This window comes from Lolium rigidum, chromosome 3 (genome assembly GCF_022539505.1).
Source record: "Lolium rigidum isolate FL_2022 chromosome 3, APGP_CSIRO_Lrig_0.1, whole genome shotgun sequence".
NCBI classification, from domain to species: domain Eukaryota; kingdom Viridiplantae; phylum Streptophyta; class Magnoliopsida; order Poales; family Poaceae; genus Lolium; species Lolium rigidum.
The window spans coordinates 363,933,789-363,951,786 of NC_061510.1; the positions used below are offsets into that span (position 1 = coordinate 363,933,789).

The window sequence follows — 17,998 nt, forward strand, 5'->3', positions numbered from 1 at the left end:
AATATTATTAGTAACGATCGAGAGTAAGACAGTAGCTAGTAGAGAGTGGGAAAAGGGAAGGGGGAGAAAGCAAGGGGAGACAAAGAAAAACAAGGGTACGACATCAGCAGCACCAGCAATAATAAGTTAACCCTAGCACACAACAACGACGCCGATTATTAAACGCAGAGGGAAATTAGAAAGAATAAAAGTGAGGGGGGTGATACCAAAGGAGTGAGGTGAGAGAGCGACGTTTTCCTAGCTAGTGCCCCCTTTGGGTTGGGCTCTGTCCAATTCCGATATCATCAGCAGCAGGCAGGAGGGATCAGCAGCAGAGCAGCAGCACACAAACTGAGAGTTTTTTTTTTCTTCAAGTGCCACCACCCAGTACGGGGCTGTATATTAGCCTCCCCGCCCTCCCCCTTTGCGTCGCTCTTCCCTTTCAGAAGGCGATTGCACAAGGCGACCAAGAACTGCTGCTGCTCCCGACCGGACAAAGGAGGGAGGAGAAAAATATAGAGTTAGTCACTCTTCACGGCAGCAGAGAGAGAGATAAAGAGATTTCGAGAGGGAGAGAGGGAGACAAGAGAAGACAGAGATGGAGAGGAGGAGGTCTCTCGGAGCTGGCAAGCCTTTCACTCCCTCGCCGAGATAACGATGTGCTCCGACTCATAGGTAAACGCCCGACGGAAAAATAGCTAAGCTATATCTTCTAGCTATAGCTAGCTACTGCTTTGATTCAGTTCAATTCAAGCTGTTCATCCGTGATTGCCAAGTCGCGGGAGTTGGAGAGATCGGAATCTTTTTTTAATTTCTCCTCCGGTTTCCGATTCTTAATTATTGTTAGGTTCTTCTTTTCTGATGCCGTGGTTGTTGTTGCCCATGACTTTCTCAGGTTGCTGCGGAAGGAGAGGGGATCAGTTTTCTCGGCGCCCACGACGACGATGATGACAGTCGCGTCGTCGCCAGCATGGGTATAGCGACGCCACCGTGTCAGACGACCGCGCACGTGAGCCAGCCGAAGAGCACTGCGGCGATCCAAGACGGCCGCCGGCCGGCCACCGCGAGTTCTATGTCCCACTCCCAGGGGTTCCACAGCGGCGTCTACGGCTTCTCCTCCGATGGCTTCGACCGGGCGGGATCCAGCCAGCAGGACCAGCAGCAGCAAGAGCAGCAGCACCACGTGGCGCAGCAGAGTCGGCGCGACAAGCTGAGGGTCCAGGGTTTCGACCCGGCTGCCGCCGGGCTGCTCCCCATCGACGGCGACGACCACGGCGCCGAGCCCGGCGCCATGTACGACCACGCGGCGGCCGCGGGCGCATCCAACATGCTCGCCGAGATGTTCAACTTCTCCGCGCAGACGCCGGCGGGACCCTCCGCCACCGAGCTTCTCGCCAGCCAGATGAACGCCAACTACCGCTACGGGTTCCGGCAGGCGCCGGGAGGGGTAGTAGCTGGCTTGGCGTCCGGCGACGGCGGCGGCTGGTTCGGCAGCGGTGGCCCCGGCGGGGCCAATTTGTTAGGTGAGACGTCATCGCCCAAGCAGCCAGGCGGCATGGCGGGCCTCGCCACCGACCCGGCCGCCGCGATGCAGCTGTTTCTGATGAACCCTCAGCATCATCAGCAGCAGTCGAGGTCATCGCCGCCGACGTCGCCTCCACCGTCGGACGCGCAGTCCGCCATCCAGCACCACGAGGCCTTCCAGGCGTACGGCGCGGGCTCGTTCGGCGGCGGCGTGGTGGAAGGGCAGGGCCTGTCCCTCTCGCTGTCGCCGTCGCTGCAGCAGCTGGAGATGGCGAAGCAGGCGGAGGAGCTGCGGGTGAGGGACGGCGTGCTCTACTTCAACCGTCAGCAGCAGCAGCAAGCGCCGTCGGTGCAGCAGCAGCTCCCGATGGCATTGCACGGGCAGGTGGGGTCGCTGGGGCAGCAGCTCCACGTCGGGTACGGCCCCGCCGGCGTGGCGGGCGTGCTGCGCAACTCCAAGTACACCCGCGCGGCGCAGGAGCTCCTCGACGAGTTCTGCAGCGTGGGGCGCGGGCAGACGATCAAGGGCGGCGGCGGGCGCGGCGCCGGCGCCGGTGGGTCGGCGTCGAACCCTAGCAAGGGCGGCGCGTCCAGCTCCGGCGCCGCCCAGTCGCCGTCGTCGGCCTCCAAGGAGCCGCCGCAGCTGTCCCCCGCCGACCGGTTCGAGCAGCAGCGCAAGAAGGCCAAGCTCATCTCCATGCTCGACGAGGCACGTACCCCACAAACACAGACGCTGTTCTCACTCTCCCGATCTCTTTCTTTCTCATGCATGCATGGTGTCCATAGCTAGCTCCGGTCGTCGACGCGGTGGTGCTTGCCGGCGTAGTTCTTCAGGTAGGTGCAACGGACGGTAGGTAGCCCGTAGCATGGTAGGGTTAGCCAGCTCGTACGGCCGTCCAAGTGTCCAACTCCAGAACAAGCGAACTGGCTCTTGTGAGTTTTTTACCAAGCAGGTGACTTGCATGGCATGCACAGAGGGATCGAGGAGGCGGCCGCCAACGGCATGCACTGCAGTGGCTGCGGCAGGAGCAGAGCTTTTGGGTGGGATCGTCACGACGCAAACTCCAAGGGGGATATTGGATCTCCAATCATAGTAACATCCCATTTCTTTTTGTGCGGTTGTTGCCGTGATAGCTGCTGTTGCCGCAGCATTCATCGCCTCCCCATATTTCTTTATGTTTTTTTTTGTGCACTCTCTCTTTCCATATCTTCTTCCCCCACAAAGGGAAAGAAAGTACGGCCACCAGTTTATATTGTTATATTTCCATCGATCCATCAACACACATACATAGTATATGATTTCTGTCACGTCATGAAAGTTTTCTTGATCATATATACATTAGTGGCTAGTGTTGAGTGAAAGAGGCTATGATTCTAGTCTAGTAAATTTATCTGGCTGGTGCAAGATCGAGAGTGCTCCAAGCAAGCATTCAGCTAGCCCAAGTGAGCTCAGGTAGGTTAGTGTGGGGATCCGATCAGTCGGTTAGAATAGGCACAGTTCAGTGACAAAGTACGAGAGAGAGGTAGCAGTCACATGTCCGTGGAGATACTATATATTACTCCTCCTCCTACATAATTGGCAAGAGATCAGCGATCGCACAGGAACAAATCAGCACATGCAAGCTAGCCGCATGGCTTTGCTGTTGCCAAACGGCCGTGGGCCTGCTGCATGCGCCTCCCTCCGCTCGTTCGATCTTTCCACCCCCATTTCTCATAATTGTGCCAGCGACACATGATACGCCACGCCCGTGCCTTAATTGCCCGCAACCAAAGTTTGTTTCTTGCGTGCAGTAACTTTGAGTTTTAATTTCCTTTGAAAAGATGCATGGTGATCGATGGGGTAAAACTGTTGATTTTGCATGCAGGTGGATCGTCGTTACAACCACTACTGCGACCAGATGCAGATGGTGGTGAACTTCTTCGACTCGGTGATGGGGTTCGGCGCCGCGACACCGTACACGGCGCTGGCGCAGAAGGCCATGTCGCGGCACTTCCGGTGCCTCAAGGACGCCATCGCGGGGCAGCTGCGGCAGAGTTGCGAACTGCTGGGGGAGAAGGACGCCGGCACGGGGTCGGGCCTCACCAAGGGGGAGACGCCGCGGCTGCGCGCCATCGACCAGAGCCTCCGGCAGCAGCGCGCCTTCCACCACATGGGGATGATGGAGCAGGAGGCGTGGCGGCCCCAGCGCGGCCTCCCCGAGCGCTCCGTCTCCATCCTCCGCTCATGGCTCTTCGAGCACTTCCTACACCCGTACGTGTACTCAACCTGTTCGTCCGTTTGCATGCATCAGACGTACTACTGTTCCTTCTTCTATCTCTAGGTTCTTCTAGCCTGTCTTGGACTTTGCATTACGCTTTGTGCATGGGATCGATCTGTCGACATGGTGTTGTAGGGCAGCTTCTGCTTTGTTCCTGCGCTATCTTTCTCTTCCCTCTTTCTTGTTTTCCGCTGCATTGCTTTAGCTAAAGCTGTAATTTTTTCGAGATCCACGCTAAAACCAACCGGCCGGCAGGGGCAGGGGCCATCAGCCATGCCGGGGACTGTGCATATTCCTCCCCTTTTGCCCCTACTGCTCCAGGATTACTTTCCCATCATTGCAGAAATTCAACTTTCTCCACTAATTTTTACTGCGGCTAGTGGCTGCAGCAGGGCTGGATAGATACTGCCTGTCAGTGAACGGTAGGAGCAGCAGGAATTCTGCTCCTCTTTTGTTCAAGCTTTTCACGCGCGCGCAAAAGCTTACATATATAGCTGCTCCACGTACGCTGCCTTCGCCTGCAATTCTCCATTCATTCCTAGCTAGTAGGAGCCTTTTCTGGCTTCTGCATGCATGTAGTATCAGCATGGGCGAGTGGTAGCAACCTTTACGTTGCAAGTCTATCCCGGCCATTGCCATGCTCTCTGCGAGAGATCAAAGTTCAGAGGATAATTTATCTAGGAATCCGCTTCAGTTTGTCCTGCTTGGCTGCATCCAACTGCATGTGATGCTCATTGTATGACCATCGCACGTATAATTCGTATATGATTGCTGAATAGTGCACTGCCTGCATGGAGTGCTTGTGCGGTTCCTCCTGCTGCTTGTGCAGTAAGGCAGCAGGCTGGCAGGAATGCATGCAGCCTTAACGAACGTGTCTCCATTTTGCATCTTGTATGCATGCTGATCCCTTGTTTGCCGTGTCTGCATGCAGGTACCCGAGCGACGCCGATAAGCACCTGTTGGCGAGGCAGACGGGGCTGTCCAGGAACCAGGTTTGTGCCACTTTCCCTGCATGCACAGTGTGCACGCATTGCATATATACCGTATACATGCATGCATGGTGTCGTTCGTAGCACTGTTGACCTTACCCGATGGTGCTGTTTGCATGGTCTATGATTGGGTGGCCATGCAGTATTCCTTTTGGCATCAAACTCCAAATAGAGCTGCTGCATGCAGCGTCAGTCTTAACTACTACTAGCTCCTTTGATCTTGGGAGTATAAAGAATTAAAGATGGATGCTGATTATAGCATCTAGTATACATTTTTAGTTGGTTTATGAGCAAGCATGCAACACATAGTACAAAAATTGAAGCTAAGAAAAACTGATAATAGTTGCGTGTAAATATATTTTATTATCCCTAAATGCTACCAACTACTTAGACGCACCGAATACAGTACCAGCTTAACAAATTGTGTACCGAGAAAGCATTTAACTTATCTTGAAAACATATAAACATTAATAAATATTTAGTAATGTAGCATCTCGTCGTAATCAGCTTAAAAGGAGCATGTGGAGAACATCGTGGACGTTTTTGTTTGTAAAAATAAAATAAGAATGAACAACATTCCTGCAAAAGAGCACTCGAAGTGTTATTCTACACGTTCTCTCTAAAGAAAACATAGTCTCTATACCCTGGCCCCAGTGATAACACTTTCGTGAGCTACGTGCCAGATGGCCGTCATCATGCCTACTCTAAATGGTGTGGGGCTCTACAAGTCAGCAACGACCAAAACTTCTACTTTTGCCCGCTTTTCCGACGCGATCAACCGCTTGGGCATCTCATGACCTATTGCCCTTGGGCGCGAATTATTTGTTCCCGAGTTGGCCACGGCCTAGCTAGCCTTCACTTCTTCTAACCTAGATTGTATCCAGATCAAAACACTCTTTCCGACTGCCTTTCAAGCCGCTTGACACCCCTACCTTGTGACTGGAAGGGCCCAAAGTTCATGAAAAAAATTAACAACGGGTGATGAGCTTGGATTGTTGGCGGCTCATCGACATCTAACCGTGCGAGCGAATGGTTAGTGTAGGGCCAGTGGGTAACAATTATGTCACCCATAGTATCGCTCTTCGTGTGGATTTTTGTTTTGGTTGTTCCTTCTAGTTAAACCATTTCCTCTCTTACTAATGAAATTCATGGATCTCATGGGTGCATCACTACCCTTTATCGACCATCCCCGTATGGGTACTTAAACCACTACACTAGTGTGTTCAACTCGAGTGAGTGACTTCTTGTTAGTGGGTGTTCTAGCTCCACTGCTAGGTGGTCGTCAGTGGAAAGGGAGCACCATCAACTAATGTTGCATGCCCGTCCATGGAGACCCGCCTAGGGCAGGCTAGAAAGCCATGCTAAAGGATATTCACTAACTTGTGGATTATGTGCCCATCTACAAAGACTATGTCCTATGACGACGGGCTTTCCTTACAGTTCATGGGCGAAGTCTCTCACATGAAGATTTATGACTCGACTCCGTTTGATGCCTTAACTTGCCAGTTGGTAGTTAGATCTTTGTGGGGGTTAATTGTATCCTTATTTTTTAGCCTAGAAAAATCATAAATATACATATAAATATGAAACATCACTATTCTTACATATTCAACACAAATCACAACTAAAATTGGGACTTTTATATATACATACTCAGCAAAAGTGTAGAAAGAACACAATGTGGATTTATCAACATGGGTGTAGAATTGAAAAAATCAGTGTGCCTCCTTTCCAAAACAATAAGTATTATTTCCTCTACAAAAATATATTATATTTTGTTGTAAAGTGGCTTTAAAAATTGTATTATTTTTTTGGTGGCATTTGTAGTAATTTACAGAACATATTGATACAAACAAAATTCACCACTACATAGGTAAAATCTACATGGTGGTCCGAATAATGCTAGTAAAATATCTCATAGTTTTCAAATATTAAATTATTGATTGATTTTAAAATGTAGGCTACAAGAGCATCATAGTGTCTTGGTTGGAGCTAGCGTTCTCCCGCTCCCAACCAACAAACATTTTTTTCCCTTTGAAAGGGCTTCTAGTAGTTGCCGGTCTAGGATTACCTTTAGTGTCATGTGTGCTTTGTTTTGGTTTTGGTATCACCATCCCAATTAATGATTTTAAGAAAATTAGTAGATATTCTATTTAAAAACAATATGTATATTATAATTTAAGATAAGTGCATGTTTGTAATTGTAGTACAAATGCACATACTTCAAGGTCCACGCAATCCCTGTCTTTAATAAAGCAAAAAAAAACCCACCAATTCAAGGTCCATGCATGCTATCCATATTATCCATTTTTTTAGCCTTCATATTATCTATGCCATCTCACTAATAATAGTCTACCTATAAATTCAAGCTAGCCACATCATCATTTTTTAGCCATCCATTTTTTCGATAATGGTGCTTTTCAGCCATCCAATTGTCCACACATATTAGAGTTAAAGAAATTATCGCAACGCACTTTCGACGGTGCAGGCATATCCACATATTGGAAGCGTACACTAGCTATTCGTATATATGCTTTCGTATTTCTGTTTTTTAGGTATCTGTCTATCTTTCTGTTCATCTCTCACTTTTGTACCTTTGATGGACGTGGTCCCTTCACAGGTACCCCTCATGCATGTCCTAATTATCCCATGCCCCTCTCTAGCCTGTTAGTACAAACTTTTCCTTAGCTGTTTGCCCAATGCGACAACGCAAGCCCTGTCCATCTTCAGCTCCTTGTCGCGTGATATCTCTTCCGGGACTCGTGAACAAACTCCACAGGCATGCATGTGTGTGGTCGATGGCTCGATGCTACCTATAGGCCACAAGAAAAACCCTTCATCCGGAGATAATCTACACCCGCTCGGCTCTGTGAACATATATTCTTCGTATCTCAGCTCAACAACAGTTGGTAGCCTTAACTAACATTATAAAATATATTTAATATTTTTTAGGATGGTGCGCCTCTGTCAAACTAAACATCATTTAAAATTAGCCTATATGAGCTGTGTGTCACGGTAACTTTGATAAGGAAAATATACTTCTCAACTTATGATGATGAATTACAGCTAGCAGTATGTCTTCGGTAGAGCTTATTTAGGATGTAATTAACCTTCTCCCCTCGTTAGCACCGTAGTTTTATTGACTCTATCCAGTAGGTACACGACCGTTTATTCCAAGCTAACCATCCAACTATTTTTACGTATATATAGCTACAAATTGACTAGTGAACCTACCTGATTTGATTCAGACGGAGAATCCCTGCTTCTAATTCATTATCTGGTCCAACTATCTTAACCAACTGTTTATTTCATAAGGCTTTGATTACATCAACATTGTGGTAATCGTGTATGCGTCCGCAAACTCTCTATGCAACCGATGGTATCTTCTATGCAACCAACTACATGTACCTTTATTTTGAAGCAACATAATTAATATATTCTCTTTTAGTTTATCTGACTGATGTGTGCCACCTAGTTGGTTCACAAAAATCTCTGTGCAAATAATTTAAGCACCTAGGAGCTAGCCTTGGCTTGGGGGTACTTAACAATCATTTTCTAACATAGAAAAACTGTTTTCGCTTTGGTGGCAACTATGTGAACAGTAAAGAAAAGTTAGTATAATATTATTTTTTCACATGACCAATATCGATCATTTCCCAAAAAACAGGAATAAACTTCAATACTGGGGAATGTAATTTCAAGGAGCTAAAAAAAGAAAACGGGAATTGATTTTAAGAGATTCTAAAAATGATTTTTAGGAGGATGGAACAAATTGTTTGCAAACAATAAAAAGAATAAAATTCTTAAGTCATCTTTGCATGGAAAATTGCTTTTATATCCGTACATTGCAGTTCTACCGAGTTAATTGACATTTTTTGTGTTCATCTTGTTTCTCCAGTAGAAGTTCTTCCTTGAACTAATCAGATTCAAATTAGTTTATATGTGTAAACTTAATCGGATTCAAATTAGTGTACATGTTTATAGGTTGACTTGGTTGCTTAAACCCCCAAATCAATCAAGTCAACTTATAAACATATACACTAATTTGGTAAAAATACATAAATGCGGCAAAATAATTGAAGCTTAATGCAGCAAAAATTAGGTACGCCATTTTTTGATCATGATATTACATATGATGTCCAATTTCCGTATGAACAACTTGCTCATCATGGTTAGTATAAACTATCCTGTATCAGGAACATGGTTAGTATAAACTATCCTGTATCAGGAATTAGTCAGTAAGGAATATTTAAGGATGTAATACACGATTATTTTGTGAACCAACATACATGCCCACGAGGCCTTACATAATTCAAATCTAAGTTAGTGCGGGTATCCTTGTCCTTTGAACTCATTTCAGGTACTAGCTAAAAGATTTGATACACGTGCCATTGCGTCGGCTGCTAATTAAAATATAGATAAAATTATAATAATAAAAATACTAACACAATTAACTATTTATTTTGTATTTTATTTATTAGATAGATCATTTCATATTATGATCTACTACTAAGAATCGTTGCTCTTATGTTTGTTTGCTTTAGAATCTTACTTTAATTAATTTTAAATTTAGGTATATACTTAGTTTATGGTTCAACACATTTTGTCTGATAATAATGGTTTATTGCTGCTGCTGCTTTTTCATTCAACACACCAAATTATTCTAGGAGGCCATATAAAGTACTTCCTAACAAATTAATTAGGATGAATGTCGTACACGCGAAGAAATTTAGTTTTCGGTGTTATATGTATCTTATTCTTATGTAAATATTTTTCAGTGACATCTTTGCAACGGAAAATGGTAGGAGGCCTGGCAGTTATTTTTGCGGATAAAGAGCCAGGATAATGTCAATTTAATTACATTTACCATTTAATCATGAGCAACGAGCCAGAGACACATACATAAACATCTAACCTGACGTTCATAATAGTGGAAAGGAACTACTAATTGAAAACGAAAGCATAGGACACAAGCGAAACAGGACAAATAAGCGTGGTAAAACCGAAAATGACAGCTAGGACTGCTGAACTAAGGTAGCTAGCTGCCCTGCACGTCCCTGCAAACATGCATGCATGCAGGCATGGCGCCATTGCTCTATGGACCCGTCCTATGCCTGCAATAATTCCTTTGATTTACCTTTGGATCCACTCCAGGTATCGAATTGGTTCATCAACGCCCGAGTCCGGCTATGGAAGCCCATGATCGAGGAGATGTACCAGCAGGAGACGAAGGAGCTCGAGGGCTCTTCCGCCGGCGGTGGGGCGGGCGGACCGGAGTCCGGCAATGACCCCTCCGGCGCCGACGACATGCACTCCCCCACGACCACCGGCGCGATGCAGCACTCTCACTTGCAGCCGCAAGGAGTAGTAATGCAGCACGGCGGCGGCAGGTATGGCATCCAGCAAGAACACGGGATGCCTGGCATCCACCCCCACAAGCTCGACCCCGGCGCAGCGGGGCCCTCGGCGGCGGACGCCGCCTTCGTCGGCCTCGACCCGGTCGAGCTCCTCGGCGGCGACGCGCACGTCGGTGCCGCGGACGACTTGTATGGGAGGTTCGAGCCCGGGGTCAGGATGAGGTACGGGCCCGCCACCACAGGGGCGGCCACCGGCGACGTGTCACTCACGCTTGGCCTGCAGCACGCCGGCGCCGGCAACCCGGGGCCGGACGCCAGCGGCCGGTTCTCCTTGAGAGACTACAATGGTTGCTGATGCCTACACATATCTTGATTATTCATTCATGGCTCACGCACATGCATTGCATCATCCGGAGTAGCATGCATTGAGGAGATCAAAAGGGGAGAAGAAAGCAACAAGAGAAGAGAGTGATCGATCGGGATCTAGAGAGATAAAACATTCATGGTTCCTGGAGAGTGATGCATGGGATGGGCTATATTAATATGAGACAAGTCTTCGTCATCTTCATTTTCTTCTTCTTATTCTTCCTCCTCACATGATTCTTAATTTAGCTAGGTTAATTGCTTTTGTTAGGCATTATTGTTGGGGGCTAAGCAAAATCTGTATACAGGAAAAGAAAGATAGGAAGTGTATGTTAGTTGTAGTCACACCTTTTTTGTTCTCCTGTTCTGTTCCATGTTGTGTTTTTTGTCCCTTTTTTAGTCTTGGTGTACCTTTTTTTTTTCTCCTTTCTTCCATCTGTAACTGAACATAAGAGAAACATACATACATATACATGCATATATTGGGGGGACATAAACCTATGTGTACACATGGCTACGGCCTACGGGCTAAAAGAAGAGTAGATGTGCATACATACACTCCAGTACAAGTGTGGTCACGGCTGGCTGGCATGTACCTGCAACTTGTGCGTGGCTCCTTTTATTTTGCCCCACCTTTTGGGGAATCCAATTGATGCCCATGTCGGGGCAAGTTTCTCGTCTCCGATCGCTGCTGAAAACAGCACGTAGTACCAACAACTGCTACTAGTTTTTACAGTAGAATTCATTAACAGGCCTGATTGGAAAATGGTCGGGCCTATCAATCAATGAATCAATCAGTCGTCAGTGTAGTAAGTAGCTAGGCGAAGTAATGCAACTCCAAGAGCTAATTAACTCTTTCCTCAGTTAATTCGCAAAACAAAAACTCTTTCCTCAGTCCATGAACAGAGCTTAGCTTGGCTAGTTTTGCTAGTTTTGTAAAATAGAGTTTGAACGTCGGACCGATTGGCTAGAAGAGGATGGCCAAATTGTGGGAATTGTTCGCTTCACAATCAAGTTCAAGAGTCCATATCTCACCTTATCTTCAAGTGTCACTTCTTCCTAATAATTTGGAATGCTATCCTTCTTTGATGTGGGCAACTAGACATTCATACGGCGCTTTGGGCTAACGAGGAAAGTGTTTTTGATTGCTGGATGAAGATGGCCTTGGGACATGGAAACTCCCGAAAGGCTATGGCCTCACTTCTTATGCTTGTGTCTTGGGTGATTTAGAAAGAACGAAATGCAAGAGTTTTCAGTCATCACGCTTGGCTGGCTCACATTGTAATCACAAAGATCAAATGACGAGGCCAAAATGTGGAGCATCGCCGGTGCGGAATTCTTGAGTAATGTAATCCCAGAAGAGTAATGTTGTATGTCAAGTTCTTGGCGTCAAAAAGGCACTTGTTCTAAAAACCTTCTCCTTGATTAATGAAAGTGGCAAATCTTTTGCATTGTTTTTTTTAAAAAAACTTTGTGATGAGGTCTAAGACCCCGTGTGTGGCCCGATCTTGCGGTTGACCCGAAATCCAAGGAGGGAGAGAGGGAGAGCGCGAGGAACACGATGAACACGAAGAACACGAAGAACTCACGCACGCACACCAACCCGATACAATCGATACTTACCCCCGTGGCTCGATGGACCACGCCAATAGAATCAACCCGGGAGAGACGCGCGGTAGAATCCCGGAGTGAGAGATCGGTGAGGGAGATGAATCTAGGAGTGGGAGAGAGAGTGGGTAGCACTAGAATCTCACACTCACAAATCCAATCATCCAACAAGGGTAGCCTTGATACAAAGGGGATGAAACCCTAGGAGACAAAGCTCAAATCCATGTCTAAGCCTAAATCTTGTCTAAAGAGGTAAGGGGGTGTCTTGGGTCTATATATAGGCCTACAAGACAACACATGGCGAAAAGGTACATAAGTGGGTAACTTAGGCGGTTTGGTGGGTAGTTCCGTCGGATCCGGTCCGGGGCCGGTCGGACCGGACCCGGGACCGGCGGTCCGGTTGTGGAGCCGGTCGACCGGTCGCCAACCGGGCAGGTCGGTCCGGGGCCCGGTCGGACCGGACTCGGGCCGGCCGGGCCTCCTCCCCCTCTTCTTTTTTCTCTTCTTTCCTTCTTCTTCTTCCTTCTTCCTTGCACCATGGGAGTTCCTTCTCTCTTGGTCCTTGTCGATGTCGGCACCTATAGACACCATGACGATAGGCATGAGGTAGCATACCATTCGAGTTGGCGTTGAGGTCGACCATAGAGAGGAAGGAGTTCACCTTTACATATATGGCGGGGTTTTGTGTTGTTGGTCCACTTGGGGGACTCCTTGGCCATGGTGTAGCGTCGACGATAGGCGGGGCTGCATCATCTCCCCCCCCTTGGGGAAGAGTCGTCCTCGACTCTTGCTCCTCCTCACCGATGAGGTAGACGTTGATCCTCGTAGCTTGTGGAAGGACTTGTATAGTTGCCCTTGTATCCTTATGGATGCTCGTCGTGGTGCGGGCGTCCTTGTTGTAGTCCATGATGGGTCTCTCATGTCGTGGTGGAGGGACAAAGTCGCGGTCGAAGAAGAAGTTGGAGAAAAACAACTTGCAAAGGGAAAGCTTGTGGATGCCAATTTTGTGATCGGCGAACAAGAGGCTCTTAATCAAATACGAAGCATCAAGTCGTTTCTCAAAGAGGCATTTCGCAAAATTGGGAACCAAAAGAGTATCGATGTATCCAAAATGTGGTATGGCAAAAATTTGTGCATGTAAGATTTGTAAGGTGTCAAAAATGTGTGGTGTAGAATTGTCCCAAACAAATGGAACAACCAAAAGGCAAGTATCGGCGGCAAAATTTGGGGCAAAATTGTTATGTGCAATGGCAAAGAGATGGAAACTTCTAGCTTGGGAAAGTATGGTTGGCGTGAGCCAAGTATGGGTATCCTCAAGTGTCAAAGAATCCATTTCAATTGCCAAAGATAAAAGGAGAAATCCAATGAAGAGCAACTTTTTGTGTGACATGTGGCACAAGATGCATAAGGTGTCTCTCACATGTATGACATGGTCCTTGAGATTCTCGGGGTGTATGATGATAACATCAAGACATACAACAATCATTGTGCCAACAAGATGTTTCAAGATAGGTTGCAAAAGAGGCCAAAGAGGGGACGAGGCCTTGGGCCAAACCGGAAACTCGACAAGGCAAGTCGGAAATACACGAGGGCGAAGGCTTGTGGGAACATACCCTTTGGTGTGATTCCCATGGTTTGGATCCTTGATGGGGTAGCTCTCAATTGCGCGTTTCGTGAGCTCATGCTCCGTAGCGGTGGAAGTTGTCGTGCGGGTACCTATACACACAATAGAGAGAACAAAAAGCGTGTGTGCATGGTAGAGGAACACATCATCCATCATGATGTTCCATGTCTTGTGCACATCACCATTAGTGTCAATCGGGATAGTATGAAATGCATGGCGATGGTGCATATGGCAAGAAGGTGCATTCATGGCATGTGGTAACTCATGATCATCAAAAATAGAGAAGGCTATGGGGGCCATCTCATGGACAATGAAATAAGCATTTTTGCATACCAAGCATAAGAAAGAGCAATTGTTCACAATCTTGGATGCAAGGATCATGGAGTAGTGCAAACATTTTGGGCAAAGCAAGTTCAACATGTTATCATTGTTGTCGACAACCCTATGTAAAGAGCAAGTGTTCATCAAGGGTGTCACAACACTAGCATGATCATAATCATTATCATTGCAAGCAAGCGGGGAAAATGTGAAGCTCTCATAGCATGGCATGGTCATGGTATCACAAGCAATCAATTCCACATGATCAACAATGTTATCAAGCAAAGCATCACATGGGAAAGTGAAAGTAGCATGTGAAGTAGCAAATGGATCATCGAGATCATGCATGCACTCATAAGTCATCATGTCCACTAGTGGGATCATGGTATCATCAACACCTATGTTGGTACCTTTGTAGGCCGACTCATTTGAGGTAGGTGTTGTGGAAGTAGGAGGATCCATGTGGTCGACATGTCCATCTTGGAGCAAGCATGGTGAGATGTCATCATCTTCATGCACCATGTACATCGTCTCCATGAGCGGGAACTCATCCTCCGTGGAACCTAGTGCAACATAAGAAGACACAAACGAGGGAGAGGTTAATGTGTTAGCAAAAGCGATGTCCTCCATGGACCTATCATCTACCTCTCTCAACTCACTTTGTGTATCACTCATGTCCTCCAAACGGAAGCACTCAAACTCACATATGGGGTGGAAGTCACTCAACTCACTATCATTCTCACTCAAGTGGGCTAAGTGGCTCTCATTCTCACATGGGATTGGTACCAACTCATCAATCAAGCATATAGGAGTAGGCTCGACTATCTCATCTCCATGCGCCTCCTTGGTTGAAGGGAAAATCCCATGCTCAACCATCTCAACTCCATGCGCCTCCGTAGGTGAAGGGAGAATCCCATGCTCACCATGCTCAACTCCATCGCCTCCCAAGTCATCCTCAAGCGGTGGCGCCGTAGTGATGAGGAGAGCTAGGCTCGGATCCACATCCTCCTTGCGATGGCCTTGGAGTTCTTCATCTTGAAGTGTGGGCGCAATAGGCATTTTGGGGACTTGTTCTTGTAGCTTGTCGAAGTAGATCGTCTTGGCACTTGGCGTTGTGCATTGCCATGCCACGTGACCCTTGGCCTTGCACACCTCACATAGGAGATTGGGACATTCCCGTGGAGGGTGGCCTTGTTGCTTGCACTTGTAGCATCGGAGTCCATAGGCACGTGACGAGGTAGAGGCCATTGTGGTGGTGGCACAAGAGGTGGAAGTCGCCTTATGAGGAAGGTATGCTCGATGTGCACTTGCCATCCTTGGAGTGGTAGGCACCCTATCATGGTGTTTGTCGCCTTCATGTCGAGGCTCTCGTCTTCGTGCATCATCACCATGGCTTGAGTGGTGTCGTCGAAGACTCGTGGAAGATGTTGGTCGATGACGATCATGAAGTGGCTTGTGGCGGCGAAGCTCATGTGGTGACGTATGTCGATGTAGACCATGAGGTGGTAGTGGTCGACGACTATCATGAGATGGTGTGAGTCGATGACGGTCCTTGCCATGCCGAGATGATGGCTCATGCGACTTGGCATGTTGCTTGCGGCGCCTTGTGGAGCTTGGAGAAGAGTGTCGATGACGCTCATGATGGGGGCGCTCTTGATGCTCCATATGGTGTACTTGAAGTCGACGATCTTGTGCATAAGCACTCTCATGGTGGCGCCTTGTGGAGCTCGTAGACGAGTGTCGATGACGATCATGATGAGGACGCTCTTGATGCTCCATACGATGAACTCGCCGTAGATGATCATGTGCATAAGCACTCTCATGGTGGCGCCTCGTGGAGCTCGAAGAAGTGTGTCGATGGCGATCATGTTGGGGACGCTCTTGATGATCCATATGATGGTGCCATCGTTGAGGTCCTCTATCTTCATATGTAGCTCCATTGGCCAAGTAGGTGTCGATGTCGTAGGCGTGGCGTTGCTCCACCATGTCGTCCATGCTTGATGAGCCATTGTCGATGTAGAGCTTGTCGAAGTCGTCCTCAAAGTGGTGCACCACCATGTCGTCCATGTCGATGATGCTTGAGGAGCCATGGTCGTTTTCGAGCTCCTCGATGTCGGAGATGTCGGTGATGCTTGGGGAGCCATGGTCGTTGTCGAGCTCCTCGATGTCGGAGATGTCGGTGATGCTTGGGGAGCCATGGTCGTTGTCGAGCTCCTCGATGTCGGAGATGTTGGTGATGCTTGGGGAGCCATAGTCGGAGTAGAGCTCCACATGTTCCTCCACATCCGCGGTGCTTGAGGAGGCATCCTCCTCGAAGTGCTCCATGTAGTCCTCCGTATCCTCATCTTCGCTATCCATGTTAGCACGATGGTATCTATATGGTGTATGTTAGTGGAAGAACACTACCTCGCAATCTTACCGTGGTATGACAAGATTGGGGTAATCCAACAAACCGAGAGTTAGAACAATTGTATCGGGCACTCACACAAAGACACACGCAAAAGCTAGCAAATATGGTGTTAGGCGAGTGTTGTGGAAAGCCAAAAGACAAATCCAAGATCGAGTATGTTGTTAAAAGTGGGTAAGGTCCAAAAATCCAAATGTCAATGTGAAGATCACTATAAACACGGAAAAGTTGTGGAACACACACACGAGATAAGCGGGGTTAGTGCAACCAAAAGTGAGCGGAAAAGTGTATGTACGGATGCTCGGTGTCACACTAACACAAGGAGAGGCAAAGCTTTGGTTGCAAAAGAAGAGACAACTAGATTCACACGCGGCCTCTCTTCTCGTATCTCTCTTTGCTTAAAAGCTTTTCTCTTTTGTATATGGTGGCACTTGCACTCGTTTGTATCTTTGGTGGCACTTGGACACTTTTGTATGTATGGGCGTATGGATGTATGGATGTATGGATGTATGGTGCTACTCGCACTCTTTTTGTGTTTTTGGGGCTTTTTCACGCACTATGTTAGCGTTAGCCTCGCTTTTGCTATCTTGCCACACGAGTGTTTGCTTGGATGCCTTACTCAACACGACACACACACCTCACAATGCGGGGCCACGTGCAATGTCTCGCAACACTAGACAAGCAATGCTCGATGGGATAGATCGCAAAAGGAAGAGGGGTTACAAGGTGAAAGCTGCAAGTTATACCTGCGATGGTGGTGGTGGTGGTGGTGGTGGTGGAGAACGCCGGATGTCGAGGTCGAAGGGGGCGAAGATGCGCCCGGTGCAGGGCCCGGTTGGACCGGCGCTCGGACCGGCTCTGTCCGGTTTCCGCCCGGTCGACCGGATTCTCGTGCTGGCTCGTCCGGCTCGTGGCCCGGTTGACCGGGTTCTGTGCTGGCTCGTCCGGCTCGTGGCTCGGTTGACCGGGTTCGAAACCGGGTTTCACGATTTGGAGCTTTCTCTCCTGTTCTTTCCCAAACCAAAACCAAATCGACCAAATCGAAGGGAAACGATGGAATTGGAGGCTCAAAGTTGGGGAAATAGTAGATCAAGCACAACAACACCAAATCCACGGACCAAAACCACTCAAAACGCAACCAAATCACAGATCGGTCAAGAGGCAATTTAGGGCTATTTTTGTTGATTTTTGGGGAAATTTTTTTAGAGACGAAATTGGATGGGTGGGGGGTCAAATCCGCGGAAACCAAAGGCTGCTGATACCATATGATGAGGTCTAAGACCCCGTGTGTGGCCCGATCTTGCGGTTGACCCGAAATCCAAGGAGGGAGAGAGGAGAGTGCGAGGAACACGATGAACACGAAGAACACGAAGAACTCACGCACGCACACCAACCCGATACAATCGATACTTACCCCCGTGGCTCGATGGACCACGCCAATAGAATCAACCCGGGAGAGACGCGCGATGAGAATCCCGGAGTGAGAGATCGGTGAGGAGATGAATCTAGGAGTGGGAGAGAGAGTGGGTAGCACTAGAATCTCACACTCACAAATCCAATCATCCAACAAG

General features: G+C 47.9%; 1 protein-coding gene across 2 annotated transcripts; it reads left to right on the top strand.

The window, feature by feature from the left end:
* Positions 1 to 304: 304 nt before the first annotated feature.
* LOC124704197 (BEL1-like homeodomain protein 4) lies at positions 305 to 10,967 on the top strand. 2 transcript variants are annotated; one of them, XM_047236437.1, is made up of 5 exons: positions 305 to 654; positions 875 to 2,212; positions 3,369 to 3,754; positions 4,693 to 4,753; positions 9,905 to 10,967. In XM_047236437.1, exons 2-5 carry the CDS (start codon positions 950 to 952, stop codon positions 10,460 to 10,462), a joined length of 2,268 nt encoding a protein of 755 aa, XP_047092393.1. In that variant the 5' UTR covers positions 305 to 654; positions 875 to 949; the 3' UTR covers positions 10,463 to 10,967. The 2 variants fall into 2 exon arrangements, with proteins under 2 accessions (XP_047092393.1, XP_047092394.1); XM_047236438.1 differs by lacking the exon at positions 305 to 654 and having other exon boundaries at positions 661 to 2,212.
* Positions 10,968 to 17,998: the final 7,031 nt, after the last annotated feature.